General features: G+C 42.9%; 3 protein-coding genes across 5 annotated transcripts in view; 1 reads left to right on the top strand and 2 right to left on the bottom strand.

Annotated features, from left to right (window-relative positions):
* Positions 1-584: 584 nt before the first annotated feature.
* On the top strand, positions 585-5,830 carry LOC122395408. The gene is made up of 4 exons (XM_043392953.1): positions 585-989; positions 1,064-1,145; positions 1,217-1,388; positions 1,474-5,830. Exons 1-4 carry the CDS (start codon positions 966-968, stop codon positions 1,712-1,714), a joined length of 519 nt encoding a protein of 172 aa, XP_043248888.1. The 5' UTR covers positions 585-965; the 3' UTR covers positions 1,715-5,830.
* Positions 5,831-5,846: 16 nt separating this feature from the next.
* Positions 5,847-18,099, bottom strand: part of LOC122395406 (serine/threonine-protein kinase N) — a 32,471-nt gene continuing 20,218 nt past the window's right edge. For 2 of the 3 annotated variants that reach the window (XM_043392948.1, XM_043392950.1), the window contains exons 4-18: positions 17,564-17,667; positions 16,267-16,474; positions 15,555-15,709; positions 9,930-10,181; positions 9,698-9,848; positions 9,537-9,624; positions 9,096-9,451; positions 8,785-9,023; positions 7,860-8,027; positions 6,993-7,310; positions 6,761-6,912; positions 6,477-6,696; positions 6,297-6,404; positions 6,075-6,215; positions 5,847-6,004 (exon numbers count right to left, since the gene is read on the bottom strand). In XM_043392948.1, coding sequence (XP_043248883.1) covers positions 5,861-6,004; positions 6,075-6,215; positions 6,297-6,404; positions 6,477-6,696; positions 6,761-6,912; positions 6,993-7,310; positions 7,860-8,027; positions 8,785-9,023; positions 9,096-9,451; positions 9,537-9,624; positions 9,698-9,848; positions 9,930-10,181; positions 15,555-15,709; positions 16,267-16,474; positions 17,564-17,667 — 2,804 coding nt within the window. In that variant the 3' untranslated portion in view covers positions 5,847-5,860. The remainder of the gene's footprint in view (positions 6,005-6,074; positions 6,216-6,296; positions 6,405-6,476; positions 6,697-6,760; positions 6,913-6,992; positions 7,311-7,859; positions 8,028-8,784; positions 9,024-9,095; positions 9,452-9,536; positions 9,625-9,697; positions 9,849-9,929; positions 10,182-15,554; positions 15,710-16,266; positions 16,475-17,563; positions 17,668-18,099) is intronic. The other variant, XM_043392951.1, reaches the window with a different exon arrangement.
* On the bottom strand, positions 10,233-15,278 carry LOC122395407 (A-agglutinin anchorage subunit). The gene is made up of 2 exons (XM_043392952.1): positions 12,424-15,278; positions 10,233-12,323 (listed from the first exon to the last, which is right to left on the bottom strand). The coding sequence occupies exons 1-2, from the start codon at positions 13,273-13,275 to the stop codon at positions 10,965-10,967; spliced, it is 2,211 nt and encodes a 736-aa protein (XP_043248887.1). The 5' UTR covers positions 13,276-15,278; the 3' UTR covers positions 10,233-10,964.

Here is an 18,099-nt window from a genome sequence, read left to right as displayed (position 1 = left end):
ACCAGCAGAGGCCAGCAGAGGCCAGCAGAGGCCAGCAGAGGCCAGCAGAGGCTGGTAGTAGCCAGTCGTAATCGTTATACGTTGCACGAAGGACCAGGAGTGATCAGCAGCGGTCAGCAGAGGCCAGCGGTTGCAGGCAGAAGCCATTAGTAATCGTTGTGCGTTGTCAGTAATGTAAGCTGTGGTCAGCAGAGAGACGATCACTCTATCGACGACGCTTATCGACTGCGTTTATCATTCTAGTGTAACCATATTTACCACTTAGGAGGCACAGATATTTGCATTCAGGGCGATGTCTTTTAATAAATGTAAAGTTATTGAGAATTAAACAGACTCGATCTTATATATTTCCTGTAGAATCCTATCGTATTCTCTGGAGTTTGTATCAGGATTGAAATGACAGAGTTCCCAAGATTCATTCAAACTTTAATATCAGGAGAACATGTCCGAGCCCGTAGATCATTTTATAATGAACTCTTAGACTACATAAACATAACGCAAAAGATATTTTTATAATAAAGACACTGCATCGCCATCTACAGCGGAACGTTCGTGTTTGTCGAGAACTAGTTCGTCATCTTCCGTGAAGAAGTGAATTCTTTCTTCATTATAAAAGTATGCTTTGGACTACGTAAAGATACATCGAGTTCTAAATAATTGTGAACTATTTAGAGACACAAGTTTCGAACGTCTTTGATAAGTGTTATATACCAATTCTATTTTATCTCAATGCGAAATATCTAGATTACGGATCTTTAAGACCAATTTGTAAAACCTTCTTGTAATTTTATAATCTATAAATAATGCCAATTATAACAATCTTGTATAGAATGCTTAAATAAAGTAATGATTTCTCTTAACCTGTACCTTTTTCTGAACGAATTTGAGACGAATTTGTTTTACTTAACCTAACGTTCAAGTATTTGGTAATAATTTTTAACGAAGAATTAGACGTTCGTTAAAAAATGTACGATACATGCCATCCTAGCGTAAGTAACACAGCAATGCATGAAATGTAAGAGTACTAGTAACAGATAATATCTATGTGTCTTTATATTTCCAGTATTATTACATTGGAAAACTGGGATGTACCGATCCAATAAAAATAAGCACGACGTTTTACGTTTATATCGAGCTGTGCGAAGGTAACTATAACAATATTCGAAAAGTAGAACTTCAAGGTTCCTTTAACCGGACTATTATTATCTATCATTAGCAAGGAGATATTGGGAGGTTAATTACAAATATAACGAAAGTCTGGATCTACTCTATTTGGAAGTGAAAAGGAAAAAGAATTCAGAAATAGAAATTTACGTGCCTTGGTCAACATTGTACAATATATCCCTCGACAAAATTGAAAACATACAGCAAGGTTTGAATGTCGAAAGGTAAATGGAACCATCGTTAATGAATCTGATAATATATACATTGTATCTTACGCTATTATAAATGAATTCATTTTTGTTTCATCAGGGTCACGTTTGTGTTTAAGTCCGAAGACAGTACCAGTGTAATTTACAAAGCAACTAGGGGTCTTGTAAAACCTATGGCCCCCGAAGCAACAAAGTCGATGAAGGAAAAAGAGGAAAGGAAAGCTCAATTGGAGAAGGAGATTCGAAAGAATACTTCCAACTTGTACGAGCTAGCAAAGTCTTTGAACGCGGAGCACAGCGATCAAAATGAGCCTGGTACGAGCCACGAATTTCGCGACTGAAATATATAGAGTTGTGTAGACCGGTTTAATATCGACTGGACTACCATCAAAGATTGAAACAGTACCAAAGTCCAAGAGTCAACGAAAATTGACATTGAAAACATTGAAGAGGAAAGGAAAGCTCAATTGGAAAAGGAGATTCGAAAGAATACTTCCAACTTGTACGAGCTAGCAAAGTCTTTGAACGCGGAGAACAGCGATCAAAATGAGCCTGGTACGAGCCACGAATTTCGCGACTGAAATATATAGAGTTGTGTAGACCGGTTTAATATCGACTGGACTACCATCAAAGATTGAAACAGTACCAAAGTCCAAGAGTCAACGAAAATTGACATTGAAAACATTGAAGAGGAAAGGAAAGCTCAATTGGAAAAGGAGATTCGAAAGAATACTTCCAACTTGTACGAGCTAGCAAAGTCTTTGAACGCGGAGCACAGCGATCAAAATGAGCCTGGTACGAGCCACGAATTTCGCGACTGAAATATATAGAGTTGTGTAGACCGGTTTAATATCGACTGGACTACCATCAAAGATTGAAACAGTACCAAAGTCCAAGAGTCAACGAAAATTGACATTGAAAACATTGAAGAGGAAAGGAAAGCTCAATTGGAGAAGGAGATTCGAAAGAATACTTCCAACTTGTACGAGCTAGCAAAGTCTTTGAACGCGGAGAACAGCGATCAAAATGAGCCTGGTACGAGCCACGAATTTCGCGACTGAAATATATAGAGTTGTGTAGACCGGTTTAATATCGACTGGACTACCATCAAAGTTTGAAACAGTACCAAAGTCCAAGAGTCAACGAAAATTGACATTGAAAACATTGAAGAGGAAAGGAAAGCTCAATTGGAAAAGGAGATTCGAAAGAATACTTCCAACTTGTACGAGCTAGCAAAGTCTTTGAACGCGGAGAACAGCGATCAAAATGAGCCTGGTACGAGCCGGGAATTTCGCGACTGAAATATATAGAGTTGTGTAGACCGGTTTAATATCGACTGGACTACCATCAAAGATTGAAACGGTACCAAAGTCCAAGAGTTAACGAAAATTTCCATTGAAAACTCGTTCTGTATTGCTTTCAGATATTTATTATTCAAAGTATTACTTGTATCATTGAAATATTGTATATTCGAGAGAAGTACCGCTAAAAGTAACTTAACTATTCGGAGTGATATGTATTAAGCTGCCACTGCAAATGTATACGTTAAATAAATTACTCATTAAGGATATTCCGTAGGCATCCTTTATGTAGGGTTACTAACCTATGTGTGTACGTGATTTAGTAAACGCTACGAGGCACATGCTGTTTTCATTACTATAGGATAAAGATAAATATAGCGAACATTTTACCTAGGGTTAGAACTTAGCAGTCCTACGTTATTTCGTATATATATATATATATAAAAATAAGTAACGAAAGTATATTCTAACAAGGTTTCTACCACGAGTGTTAAAAATAGATCTATCTACAAAAAAATTGGCGACACTTGTATTGTATATACATTTTCTCGATCATCGGTTTTCGAACGATACTTCATTTTTAAAGTTGCAGTACACATACAAAATTTCACGCCGTTAAAAGCCGTTAAAAGTATCACACTCATGTACGTGTGATGTTAATACAATGTTTTCTTTCCTCATAATCATATATATATATATGTGCTGTATACGGATAAGTATACATACGTTTCGAGCATAACATAGTACGTAAGTAATACGTCGACAAGAAAATATTTTTTTTTTTTTTATAGAATTATATATGTTTATAGAAATGTGTATTTTGGCAGTCAGGCATGTAGAGAAGTAACGTAACTCATTATTTACGTGATACAAAAATAAACACGCTTTTTAAATATCAATAAAAAGTTATATCCTTTCTGTTTATTGTACCTTTACTTTCTTCAGGCGGTTCGAGATAGTTTCATTGAAATCGAAACGGTAAACGTTTCCGAGGATCCGGATGCAACATATTTTCTTGCCCGTTACATAAACGAAACGTTGCCACGCGGTTTCTCAACGTCCCTTGTACGTTCTAACTAAAGTTACAGTAATCCAACTAAATTTTAAAACTTACGTACGAGAATTATATAAAAACAGGCACATTATAAATAATGCGTTGCACGAGCACCTCTGTATAATTAGGTTTTCATTCGAAAGTGCACGATCTCGGTAAAAAACAGTTACCAAATGATAATTTATTCGGTGCATTAAGGCAACTAGAATTCGAGATTACTCGAAACTATCACACGTGATACGATCAGCTGTCTGTTTCGCAATTTTCAATACTTTTTTTTATTTTTTTGTTGTTCTCTTCGGGAAGACGAACAACGATCTCCAATTTTGTACAATTAAATTTTACAATGCAAGAAAATTCCAAATGAAACCCATTCGTGTAATTATCACAGCATTGTAATTTATAAATATCGTAAACCATTAATCGTCGCTTTTCGCTGAATCGTAATTAGAAATTTACGCGATCAAAAGCAATCTCTATACTTCGTCAGGTTCCATTTAAAAAGTTCTTATTATACAAAAACGCGATACCAACTATTTAATTTTACAAATGTCTTATATAAAAAAAAAACGATATTAGAAATGAATCCGATGAGTCGATATGGTTATTAACGAAGGAATCACTGATATAATTATGCATTGCAACTCTTAATAGTAACTAGTATATTATATGGTACTAGTGGTACTTTTTAGAAATTATTTATACGGGAATACGGATTTACTATTTTAAATAAATTTATAGTACGTAGAAGACAACAATTCTAACAAAACGATGTTAGTAGAAAACTCTTTCAAGTAACTAAGATGTAATGCATATATTACGATGTAATTGTCTACAAAACCGGAGTACAAAAAAAAAAAATGGAAACTATAAGACGATATCTATAATTAAACGTGAATAATGAGTACTAACAATGTGCTATGAACTTGTGTTACCGTTGTGATAGTGTTACGTGATATACCAAGCTGAACTATTGTACTTATGGATCTTATGCGTTATCAATTTCCGACGTTTGGTTACATATTTACAAAGTATAGCACTAGAAAACGTAAAGATATGTAACTAAATGGAGGAGTTACGATTAACAGGGATATCATATAGGAATCAAACCTGGAGAAATTTGTACGACAAAAAAAAAGAAGTCGATATATATTCAGATTGCGTGTAAATAATCGATCAAATCGTCCGATCGTCTTAATGGTTAGGTACACGTGACTAATGTAATGAGAGTGCCAGGTGTTAATTGTAGATTAGATTGATCAACATTGTTATACATAGTGCCATTTCCTCGTTCAATTCTCTATCACATGAGCATGAGCAAATACAACTACATTTTGATTTATTTTATGCACTTTATGAATCTTTTATATGTTTATACAGCGAGTATCCTTTCAACGTTACACGAGGACATAAATCTGGAGTAGTTGAGAAAAAATGATTATTATACATAAGAATGATAGGGGTGTTATGATGATAATTGTAAAATAATACTTCGATCTAAACAGAATCAATTTCAGACGTTTTGGTCAATATTTAGAATCACGATTACAAGATTCCCGATAGATCGCGTACGAAGCGGTAGAAATCTTTATAAATTTGGATCCCAAACAGTAATAGTGTCGTATCAAAATATGGAACATGCTAGAAAAAGTATATGTACTATTTATGTTTCTTTTTTCCTGCCTATCGGGGGTCGATTAAATGTGAACGTTACTTTAAAGATATCTCAAATGACTACAAATATCTCTTACATTGTATACTGTAAATAATTGCGGTAAATGTAAATCTGAACGTATAGCTACTGAGTTAAAAGCCTGAAATTCATATATTAATTAAAAACCTGAGATTCAACGGTAGAACATAATTTCTTTTTTTTTTTTTCTTTTTTTTTTTTAATTCTCTATATCCGATTATATCCATGATATTAAAAATAAAACATCTGTACAATACAATAACATTACGAAATGTGGAACATGTTATTCTGTCAATTGAACGAATACATATATAATTACCGATGTTGCTGATTGCGATTCGATTGCCCTTAAAATGATGTCTGAAAAAAGTAAATAGAACACTAAATGATTTGCGTATCAAATTTAACAGAGAAGACGATCTAACGATTAACGTTATGGCTAGCACCAGTCAGCCATGTATGTAAAATCTTTGAACAGACTTTGTTCTAAATCGTTAAGCGGCCTTGGATCTTTAGGTGGTGTTAGCTGAGGTTTCTCTGATGTAAATTCTTCGTCGAAGTTACTGACATCTTCCACAGAATGCTGGAACAGAAATATACAAATGTAATGTATCGCTGAACATGTAAAATATCGATGGATATCTAATGCTTACAATTACTGGGACGAACGGTGGTTTAACGCGTCTTAAGAGTAAATCGTCCCAAGCTATATGCCTGAAGAATGCTTGCTTTTTAACATCCTCAGCGTCTCTTTCGCTACTGCCCAATCTTCTATCGGGGTTTTTCCTTAGCAACTATCAAACATGAATCATAAATGTTATTTAAACGATACTTGTTATGTTTCTGTGTACATAGAGAGAAAATAGGATAATTACCCTCCGCATTATTGCTATCGCTTCCAAAGAAAGAAATCGCGGATAGCGAACTTCGTCGTTCACGATAGAATCGAACACTTCTTCCTCATCGTCACCGGGGAACGGCGACTAAAGAAAAGATACATGTCAATTAATCAAAAGGACAGACGATATACGGTCACTGAATTATAGTGAACTTACCTCACCGACAAGCATTTCAAATATTAATACTCCAAGACCCCACCAATCTACAGCCCGCGTGTACGAGGTCTCAGTGAGAACTTCCGGTGCCAAGAATTCTGGCGTCCCGCAGAACGTTCCCGTTCTATCTCCGTATCCCATTCCCTCTTTACACAAACCAAAATCGGCGATCTTCACGTAACCCTCCGTGTCCAATAATAAATTGTCTAGTTTCAAATCTCTGAAAATTTCAATCGTTTCGTCAGCGTTATGGGAATCGATGCAAAACTATATTTCACGCTTACCTGTAGATGATTCGACTCTCGTGCAAATATTGCAATCCTAACACGACGCAGGCGGAGTAAAACACGGCTCGTGGTTCGCCAAAAACGTCCGCGTGTATGTGCATCATAAGATCACCGCCGGCTGCGTACTCCATTACGAAACACACGTGTGCCTGCGGGGAACAAAGCTTTTTATTATCAGATGCTTCTGGAGGGAATCGTGCGTTTTGAATGCGACTGAAACGATACGTACCTCGGTTTGAAAACAAGCGAAGAGATTCACGAGGAAGGGATGACGCGTGGCGTTTGCCACCTCGAATATTCTTTTCTCCGATAGCAACGACTCCACTTCGTCCCTTGCTATTATGTCCCCCTTCTTCAGCGCTTTGATCGCGAAATATTCGCCAGTGTTTCTGTACTGCGACAGAATCACTTTACCGAAATGACCGCGGCCGAGTACCGACAGTAGCCTGAAATTATCTATGGTCATTCCGGTGAGTTGAGAGTGTCTTCTGGACTCGTAGGCGCTGTCTCTGTATTGGGAAGGCTTAGTTGGAATTTCGTACACGACCTACAATCGTCAAACCATACGTCTTAGAATAACACGTATATCCCGGTGCAACGACTACGCTAACATTAATTGGTTTAGGGATTAATCGATAGCATTAAGTGTTGTTATTCGTTGTAGTATGTTATTCGACGTAGTCACAATATAGGAACACTGAATATTAATATGATACATACAATGGTTAGTGTACTCGATAGACAGAGTTTACAATTATTCATGGTAGTCGTTAGAAGGTTACCTACAGCTGCTTTCTCGTGAAATGTGTTGCGAGATCAGAAGCAAGATGAACGTATGACATTACACAGAACATGTACAAGTACGGTAATAAAAGCTTTTGTACAAAATACACATACACAGGTACATGCACAAATTCAGGTAACATGCTGTTCACAAAAACCTATTGAAATTATATAAAAAAGAAATAAAATATTAGCAACGGTTTGTTATTTTGATAGAACGGGTTACAGTAGAGCGATTTTACTTTGAACGTGTGAGTAATAGAAGGAGTAAAATAAATAAAGAATTAGAGCTGCGTGTAAAGGAGGTATCTACCTCATCTTCAGGAAACTCGATGACAGGTTGGGGCGAGGGTGTGCGTGAAGAGGGTGGTGCAATCAGCACGGGACGAGGCTCTGTAACGAGAGGCCTCAAATTTGCGCCCTGAGACCCCCCCTTTTCCTCGTTGTGCAGGAAATCAAACTCCCTTAATGCACTCTGTAACTACATTACTATCTGCTTATCTCAAGAAACTACTTTAAAGTTGCGGTATACTTTCAACTGTTGCGTACCGGGTTTGAACGTAACAACTATTACGAACGGACGGTAGTTAAGTAAATCTTTGAAAACCGAAGGGAGTTTGTTGCAATCACGCCGACAGAACGTATTTACATTTACACTGAATTTAATGAGAACAGCATAATGCATCGAAAGCCAACGGAACGAAAAAATTGCGATAACTGAACGGGTAAAATGTAAATAAAAGTTTGTACGCGTGCCAAGCATCTGGCGGTTCGCTGCGCTTTACGAATAGCATTTTTAAAGTTTCCAAAGTACCTATAAAAACAGTTATACTCGTAGTACTTTTCGAAAGCGGTAAGTGTAAATTGCTAATGTACCTTGCGCAGTTAAAAGTATATAATATGTACTAACATGCCTTCTCAAAATACATATTACTATATACAGACGTTAGACACTCTATGGAATATCAAATCGGATATAGTAATATACTGTGTTCTACGTAATTTTTACCCATAACCAGTGTACCAATAACCCTAAACCTTTCGAGTAAACAGAAAATACTAAGGGAACTTTTTAATACTTTTGCGATAAGATGGGTAATTGAAAAAAAAAAAAAAAATCGCTAAAAGGTGTAAGATATCTTTGTTTGAAATTATTATTGTCTTTCGTCGAATTATTTTTAACGGTAATCGTAATTGCCTTGCTGGTAAAAAAATATTCTGAACTCGACACGACTTACTTCTTGATCTAATTTTGGCGGCGGTGGCGGCGCTGGCAATGAAAGCTTCTTTGTGACCGTGGGTGGTGGGGGCGGAGGATGTTCCGGCGGACGCGGCAGTGTCGGGCTGCTGCTCGAAGCGGACAGTCCTAAAGGTCTAGCTCCCCCCAAACCCCCTTTGTCCGGATCAGGCAGTTCACCGGGCGTCTCGGGTTTGTCTTCCAACGAGGTATCGAAAACTAGCTGCAATGGTTGCGGTCCTAGAACATAAAAGCTTAGCATTATGTTCGTATACTAATTTATTATCGATACAACAGAGAATATATAGGTACCTGATGGCGGGCTTTCCGAATTTCTTGTATTGTGCAACGAGGGAGCCGATCGTTTCAGGAGTCTGCCCCAAGTGGCGACGTTGATGTTCATCTGATTGGCTCTCGGGAAGTTCTTCACTTGTTGCTTGAAGATCTTGCGCTGACGTTGCAGCTTCGGTTTCCTCGAAATCATAGGGTTGAGGAATTTTATCTCGGCGAAAAGGAGGCCCTGCGGCTCCAACTGAAGCGCCATTCCGTGTCTCACGTCGTCGATGAACTCTTCCAAACGCAGAAACTTCACGGCGCAAAGGGACCTCCAATCTTTCCAATAAATGCCTATTTCGAGTTCCCTCGATTTATCTAGCTCGATGGAAAACCTACGAAAACGACATACACTCTGCCGTGAAACAACGTCTGGGTGTACATACCTCTTACGACAACACGTATGTGATAAAAATGTACCTTTGATCCCAAGCCTGCTGGGAACACGGTCGCCAACTTGTTTGTGCTACTGTTTGGTTGTCCAATTTAATAACTGCCATAATATCATCTGAAATGGAACCCAAAGGTAATTAATACCGTTAAGATTATCGAGATATACTATCTGTAACATAACCACTTACTACTTGTTTCGTCCTTGACGCTGTACGACTTGCTCGAACTACGTCCTGTAACCCCTTTAACAAAACTACGTAGATCTGGACTTGCCGGGTGCTCTCGTCTCGTACGCCCGGGTATTTCCTCCGCCAAGTCTTGGCACCCCATTAACCTAACCTGAAATCAAAACTAGGCGCTTGAAACGAAATTCCGTCGCATAGAAACTCATCTGATCGCCCGATGGAAATAGTATTTTACCTCCAATTGTCCAGTAACAGCTGCACATCTTGATACCGAAGCAGGCACGGTGGCTCTGCCTTCCAAGGGGCCACGAAACGGTTGCAACGACGTGTAAGTGACGGGGACTGGGCTAGCCGATTGCACGCTGGCTAATTCTCTCTTCAATTGAGCGGCTGTGCCACTGTCGGGTGGCAACTCCTGTCTTCTAAGTTCAAGGGATAATCTCAACAAGTTCAGTTTCCTACTTGATTCTGCGAGACTCGCCTGAGCCTAAATTAACGGAGAAAATTAATGTAGACAAATAAATAATACATGCACGGGTTGAAAAGTGGACACAGGTGAGAGAGACAATGAAATGCCACTACTAATGTAATCAATATTTATTAACGGCATGAACAGCATGAATAGTAATAGTAGTGTGTACCTGCTAGCTTAAATAAATGCTCGATAGTCAGCAGAATGTTTCGGCGAATTTGGTAACCGGTCGTGAATAGAAAAAGAAAACTACGAGTATGGAATACAGAGTATCATGATCAATAAATAGAATTTAAACACACGCGTTACGGCATCATACAATACAACCTTATGCGATAATAATTATTTCTAATGCAATTTCCCTATAATGCAGGAAACACTACAGAGTGCTCAAACCCCTTCGACCCGACGGTGTTTCTAATACTTTGCTATCATCTTCGGAGTAAAGTGGTAAAATAGTGTGATGTAAGGGCAACCCATTTCGAATCGACTTTTTCGCTGTGGCGTCGCCTCCCATGCTCGCCACCAGAGGGGGTCGCGCTCTCACAAGCGCTCGATCGCCCCTCGGTTGCTATATATACACTCCTCGAACGACCTCCCAATAACCCAGTCGTCTAAGGCAGGGCCTGCTACCCTCAGCCAGCAGCGCCACATCACGAATCCAAGTTCACAACGATATTAGGAGTTTTGTACAATAAAATTATAAAAATACTGATATATAAAATTGTAAAATTTGATATCGTGTCGCAGGGGTTAAAAAGAAGCTGTAACAACATTGTCAGCGGGGGATACGAGATCTCACGATTTACAATTGCCCGGTACAGGGCGAACGATTTTCTTCTGGTCGCGCAACCAGAAGCCCGTTTGCCTCTCGAACTCGGTCATGGGATCATGCTCTCGCGAGTTCAATTCCTCGAAGTGTCTTCGACAATGCTCGCACGAACACGAGGGGTTCTTGGCGGGCCCTATGTGGTGCCCGGGTTTGCGGAACGCGTTCACCACAGCGCCGAAGATCGAGGCCTTTACAATGTGGTCGGTTCTTTCGCCTTGGGGCGTCATGAACGGGGAGGTGACTCGCGAGGGTACTTTCGAGGGAAGCGGAGACGGGCTCTTCGAGCCAAAGGGCCCGATCTGATCCCGCAGAGCTTGAGGACGGAAGGTACGATCGCTCTTGGACGCTGAACCAGATCTATCCGCTTCCGAGCTTCTCTGTGGAGGCTCGTTCTCCTTCACGTCAGCCAGGTGCCTCTCCACGGACTCCTGGGTGCTTTTGCTGGACCGTCTGACGATCGAGGCTCTCTTGGCCATTCGCTGGCTCTCCTCGCTGGACACGAAGCTCCAACCCACGGTGCCGCTCTCGTCGGTGTCCTCGCCGCTGTCGGCCGACGACCAACCCACCTCGTGTTTCTCCAGGTACTCCCTCATCTTCCTGTCCCTCAACATGCATCTGCGTTCTATCTGCGGCGACCGCCAGCTCTTGCTGCCCTCGGACTCCGTCTTCGCCCAGATCTCCTCCATCTTCCTTATCCTCTCGCGGTCGCTAGAGCTCGCGTACTCGAAGCTGTCGCAGGATGTCAGGTCCCGTCTCGCGTTAGGCGTCAGCGACTCGATGTCCGAGAGAGTGTCTTTCGACGAAGTGGCCACCGCCGAGTCGTAATCGAACGGTATACCAGCGTTCGACGACGCGGCCGACCAGGGTGCCGAGTAATCCAGGTCCCTGAGCGCGCTGTAAGAGCTGAACTGCGATGGATACAGCGAGCTGAGGACGTCGTCGCTGTCGTAGCCCTTCGAGCTGGCCAACGAGGGCATCCTCATCGGCGCGTTCCTGAAGCTGTCGCAACGCGACTCCGTCGTACGCTTCAGGAACGCTTTGTCGTCCTGAAATCCGCGCGGCAAGACGTCGCCTGGCACCTGGGTGTGCACCACCCTCACGTCCGGGTTCTCGAACACCGTCAACGGGGTGTCGCGCTCGTTGTCGCTCGACGTGTCGGTGTTCTCGTCGTCGTCCTCAGTGCCGGTGCAATACACGTCGATGTGCACCGTACGGGACTTGCGTTTCGCGCTGTCGTCCTTCGCGGAGGAGTCTGACTTCTCCGATTCGGCCGTAAGTCCCACGCTGGTGGTAGCCTCGGACGCTGTTGGCGATACACTCTCTTGCTACAAAGGAACGGAGGTCTTCATTATTTAGCATTTTGTATGGGACTCACGTTGATTATTTTATTATCGTATCAGAGAACAGGTGAAAGTAGGTACCAACCTTTTTCTTCTTCTGCTCATCGAAGTGGTAGAGACCGGTGGCAGCCTTCCTCCTGACCCTGTTCTTGCAGAACACCGACGACGACTCCCGGGACTCGATATCCGTGGTCTGCGACGAGGCGTCCTTGCTAATGGTGGTCGATCCGACCTTGTCCTTGCCAACGAAGCGGTTGGTGGCCTCTTCGGGGGCTTCCTCGCAATCCTCCGGCACCGTGGTGAACTGATGTCGCGCGAAGACATGCTGATGGGACGAATGGTGACGCCAGGAATGATCGTACGAGTGTTTGGTGGGCTCGTTGGCGGTCGTTCTGCCGACGGAGTCTTTCTTGGAGCCGTCCACCGCGTCCACGGCCGAGAGCACGATGCTGCAGGTGCTCTTGCATCGACGATTGTACTGCTGGGACGGACGACGGGACGGTAGACTCGAGTAGGAATGCGGCGAGAATTCTGTAGCGTAGCCGGAGTCGGAGACGTTCGCCGTTGGTCGTCCCCTGGACGATGAGGACTCGTCGTTCCCGGCGGCGGTGGATCTGGGGATCGTGAACGATCCTGGGTTGGGTCTGGGAGGCGGCGTCGACGTGAAGAGTATGTTCCCGCGTTGGAAACCGAACGCCCCGGACGACGCTGATGGCACGGACATCGAGGACGCCTGGGCCGTGGACGGGGACGTGTCCGTGGTGTTCCATCGATAAATCATGCGTACGCCGCCAGAGTCCGTGACCGTCGACGACACGCTGGCCGGCGTCTGTCCGGATTCCGTGGTGGTCGGCGTGCTATGGCGTATCGTCACCTCCGCTCTAACCAACCACGGCGGTGGTTGCGAGTTACCAGGCGCCCCCTGTCGTCCGTACATGTCGAGCCCTTTTCCTCGGTCGCCTCCACGCCGTTATCCACCGCAGACCGTTATCGGCCAACGGACGCCAATTCGGCCACCATTTTACGGGCTTCGTTGCGACGAGAATCCGAGCTCTCTCGCACATGGATTCCAGGAAATCGTATCCACGACGAAAAAAACGATAGCAGTCTCTCCGTTCGCGGAACCCGTGCGAAGGTTTTTAGAGGTTAGAGTTTGACACACCGAGTTCCCAACCGATGGAAAAGTTATTTTCACGGTTCGCGAACTCGCGAAAGACGGAGAAAATCGACGATATTGCGTCTCCGCGATTCTATTTTCGGACTGCCGTTACCGCGTTCGAGCGGTTTTCGTATCGTTTGTATCGCGTCGATATCAAAATTGTGAAACAGTCACCCGCGCGACGGAACGCCGTGCACGCCATCGTGGGTCCAGTCTTGCTTTTTTTTTTCCGTTTCTTCAATCGAGACCGATAACTTTTCTCATAATATTTACATTCGTTGCGCCGCATAAGCGAACGTATGTTCCAAGTGTATATCGGGGTCTCGTTACCGTCGCCTGCGCCCTCGCGGTCCCGTAAGGTGACAAACCATACGTAGGAGCCGGGTATAATTAGCGCGATATAAATTTGGAGCAACGCACGGTCGGGGGGACCAAATATACCTGGAACCAGATGATACTCTCTCAGGCGTCGTTTGCTTTTACCGACGGATCGGCGTCTCGCCCACGTCGGTCGTCGATACCCACCGTCCGAACGATTAATAATACTGTTCGAGCAGTCTAAATAAATGCACCCGTTTTCCAACGGAATCTCCCCTCGAAAACGGAGAATCGAACGCACAGCAGCGCCCTTTATTTCTGTCAGTCAGCTTCCCGTCTTGGAATTCGACGATCCTTGGCGGCGTGTTCGTGCATGGCTTTGTCGCGACGATTAGGGGATTAGGAGGTGTCTTCGGTGTTCCAGACGATTCGCAGAGCGTATCCACAGGTGTTGCCTCTCGACGGCGAGAGGGGGCGTCACAGTCAGTCTTCTTGGGTCATAATTCTCGACGCCACGAATTTTAATCGCGAGCACGGAGGACGTCAACGGGTCCCGGGGATGTCCTCCGGGAGGACACACGCGTTTCCCGAGCCGTCTGTTCGCGATTGATTGGCGCACATGTCGTTGGTTTATCGCGTTGCTCGCGACTGGGTCGCGCCAGTTCCCTTCAAGAGGTGGTAACTAAGCGCGACCCGAAAAGGCGTCATAGAAGACGACGGGGTAGCGGGGATTAGACCGGTGGCTATTTTGAGAACCGGTGCGTGGACGCCAGCGTCGCTCATACTCTACGTCGAGAGGACCCTACGCGCCGGCCAAAATCCATTCTGCCCACCCGGTGGATGAATTTGATCGCTCTCGATACGCCCCGTTCCACTTAACACACTTCGATGGCCGCGCGGCGTTTCGCCTGGCCCGTTCGATTTTCACGGAAACTTTCACACATTCTTTTCCCGACGCGATGGAAATATTTCATAAACGTTGAAACAAATGGAAAGAGGAGAGGCTTCCTATCAAGCGCTGCCTCAGACAATGGGATGTTGAATAGTCGCTCGAGAAGTGTATATATAGGAACGTAAGGGTTAGGGCAAACGCTTACGAGAGATGCAAGAGCGTAGCCCTCTGGCGGCGAGTACAGGAACTGACGCCACAAACCCTAGACGACGCTCGCATCTCTTCTAGGTTATGTAACAATGTGGTTTTAATCGTAGTGTTGTGTCGTACGTTTTTAACGTAGAATTCGAGAAAGATTACAGACTTATTGCTCGACACCAAATCATTTTGATCATGATCATTTTGAGAACACGTTACGAAGATTGTGCTGTGGATTGTTTTCGTATTATATGTTAACGATAATTTGTATATAATAAAAGTACAAGTTTCCATTTAAAAAATCAAGAAACTCTTGTATTTAACATTTTCGATATTAATGTTACTTCCTCCGTTACCAACGATTTAACGTCGGTACGAAGAATGGGATTCGCCATCAAAGGGAATCACGTGTTACGGTTAAATGAGATTTTATAGATATAAAACAGTAGCAATGAACATCGTAGCATGAAAGACGCGTCCGCGAATGTCATACAAACAGCGGACACGCATATAATACGTGTCTGTTATTAATATGGTATGAATGGTACCCTTTTGACGACGTATCTTCGCAGGAGCGTACAAAAGCTTTCCATTATCGAACACGTCAGCTGTTGCATCCGACTCTATCGAGCATAAAATAACCACGTACCTCTGTTAAGGCCTTCTTATCAGCGACTTTGGCACTTTGCAGAAGACGTATCACGTTCTTAGCCCCCTCCACCACCGCGGCTTCGATTCGCAAACGATGTCGCAGCTCCTCCACCCTTTCTTCCAGCGCGAGCTCCAAACTGGGCTCGTACCTGTCTGCAATCAGAGTCGACGACGTTATCGATCCATATTCGAAACGATAACTATCTTCTTTTTCTCGAACAATGATAAACCTTACTCGACGACGCGTACGTCGTTTCATATCGATTACGACGCGTCTCTCTCGCGGTGAAAATGAATCGAAAGCACATAGGGGACACGGCTGACGAGTCACGGATCCCGATACGATGACTCGGTTAAAACGCGACTGCGATCGTTTAACATCTACACCGAAAGCGAGATTGTTTTCGCGTCACGCGAGACCGCCGGTGTCCTCGTCGCCGGTGCAACGATTGTTAGGGGAGAAAACGATAACGGTGGTTTTTCCCAGTGTCAAAGGGACGCGTTCGTCCGATTCAGAGCGTCAACCCATTTGCACGCGCTGAATAATATCTTCTGCGAACCGTTGCAACAGATATTTCCACGTCATCGATACATTCTGATCCATTTGGACGATACCAGACGAGTTTGGGAAGGGAATCGAAGGCTTTAACGAACCGTATTTACAAAAATACTGTTTCTAATGCTTTACGTTCGTCTTTGTTAAATTGTACCTTTATTGCTAGTTGTCTCGCCGTTTGGCGGCGGTGCGTCACCCCGCGCGTGTTGCTGCTGACGCGCTTGCCGGACCTTCATGATGCGCATGCGCAGGAACTCGATTTTGGCGCGAGAGTCGTCCAACATTTGCTGCGCCTCCTGCAACAATTTCTTGTCCCTTCCGCTGGTCAAGCTCTGGATCATGTTCTCGGCGCCCTGCTTCACCTGCAACCGCGAACAGAAACATAAATTAATCGAAATTTTTATTAAACAAACAAATGGATGAACGCGTTTTCTCATCTTTTATTCGTTTCTCGAAACTCTGTTCCCACTTTTAACAGAACGAAAAGCGAAGAATAGAATTATTAAAAATAATTTTGTTTCTCGATTTCTAATTACTTTTTTTGAAACTTTTACTGTGACTAATCCAGACCCTCACTGAAATTCACCTTTTTGAAGAAAAATTTCGGCATTTTTGCTGCTCTCTCGACGAAGCTCGATACGCGACTACGCGTTTCCGAAACATTGTAAGTATTCACCAGCTCTACGGCTAAACCTATTATGCACTGGAACGTATCGCACGATATGACGTAAAAGACACGATTCTGCTTCGATACGGATCACGTTGGACATCGACAATTAGTCGACCTGGGACTGGCACGTTGCCAGGATCGATCACTTCGCGGAAAAATCTCGTTTTCTTTCACCGATTTTCTGCGATCGAAATTTTTCGAATTCACGATCGATAAACGTTCGATGAGAGGTCGCTCGGGAAATAATTAATCGAGACACACGATACTCTTGTTCGATTCGATTCGGATCGATGTCACGGATTGAACTCGCGAGGCAAGTTCAAACCTTGCCTCTCCGATTAGTTTAAATCATCGTGTGACGAAACGGGAAGCTATCTTTAGTGGAAAGAAAAATGCCGACGATTCGCCGCGGCTGACTCACAGAACGAACAAGAACCGTTACTGTCTCTCGAATAATCGCTCGCGAATCGCGAACCGATTATTGCACGACGTTCCATATATCGCGACGTTCCCATACGGATAGAAACAGGCGTAATAACGAAATTATAATGGGATACTATAAACGTGTTATTAAACCCAAAAATAGGTAACCTCAAGTCGATGTAATTTTCACAATTTTGACACAAGAAATTTGCGAAATTATTATAATATTGTATAAATTTAAAATACAATTTAAATTTAAATTTAAATTTATACTCGTGTATCTTTCGATTTTTTTTTTCATTTTTATTTATTTTGTTTATATTTTTTTTTGCATTTTTTTTTAATAAACGACGTCTACCTTGAGTTCGATATTGAGCTGCTTCTCCAAGGACAAAAGACGGAGATCCGTGAATAGACCCTCCTGACTCGGCGACGACGGCCCCATTGGTGACAGAGGCGTGTCTGAAACGAAAATAGGCGTTGAAAATAAAAAGCCGCCTCCTTGATACGATCCAGCATAGTTTCATCGCGACAAATACCCATTTCGTTGTATTTTTATCATATCTGTACAATACATTTTCTATCGAAACGCTAAGATCTATCGTTCCTAACCTAAAAAATGTTATACTCCGTCGATTTCTTATCGAGAATAAAAATTTCGAAGATTTTGTGTTTGTTCGAAAGTACGATGTCGATTACGAGAATGAAATCACGTTCCAAGATATATTTTCTATCGAAATGCTAAGATTTATCGTTCCTAACCTCAAAAATGTCATATCCCGCCGACTTCTTATCGAGAATAAAACTTTCGAAGATTTAAATGTGTTTGTTCAAAAGTGGGATATCGATTACGAAAATAAAGTCACGTTCCAAGACATTTACTATCGAAACACC

Source organism: Colletes gigas, unplaced genomic scaffold, assembly GCF_013123115.1.
Source record: "Colletes gigas isolate AHSC1104 unplaced genomic scaffold, ASM1312311v1 Colletes_gigas_Sc00005, whole genome shotgun sequence".
In the NCBI taxonomy this organism is placed as follows: domain Eukaryota; kingdom Metazoa; phylum Arthropoda; class Insecta; order Hymenoptera; family Colletidae; genus Colletes; species Colletes gigas.
This window is presented reverse-complemented; position numbering and strand designations above follow the sequence as displayed.

Coding starts and splice junctions, on each gene's coding strand:
- LOC122395408 (XM_043392953.1), top strand. CDS start 966: ATGTACGATACATGCCATCCTAGC. Junction 1,146..1,216: donor TTATATCGAGCTGTGCGAAG/GTAACTATAACA, acceptor ATCTATCATTAG/CAAGGAGATATTGGGAGGTT. Junction 1,389..1,473: donor CAAGGTTTGAATGTCGAAAG/GTAAATGGAACC, acceptor TTGTTTCATCAG/GGTCACGTTTGTGTTTAAGT.
- LOC122395407 (XM_043392952.1), bottom strand. CDS start 13,275: ATGTACGGACGACAGGGGGCGCCTGGTAACTCGCAACCACCGCCGTGG. Junction 12,324..12,423: donor ATGAGCAGAAGAAGAAAAAG/GTTGGTACCTAC, acceptor GTTCCTTTGTAG/CAAGAGAGTGTATCGCCAAC.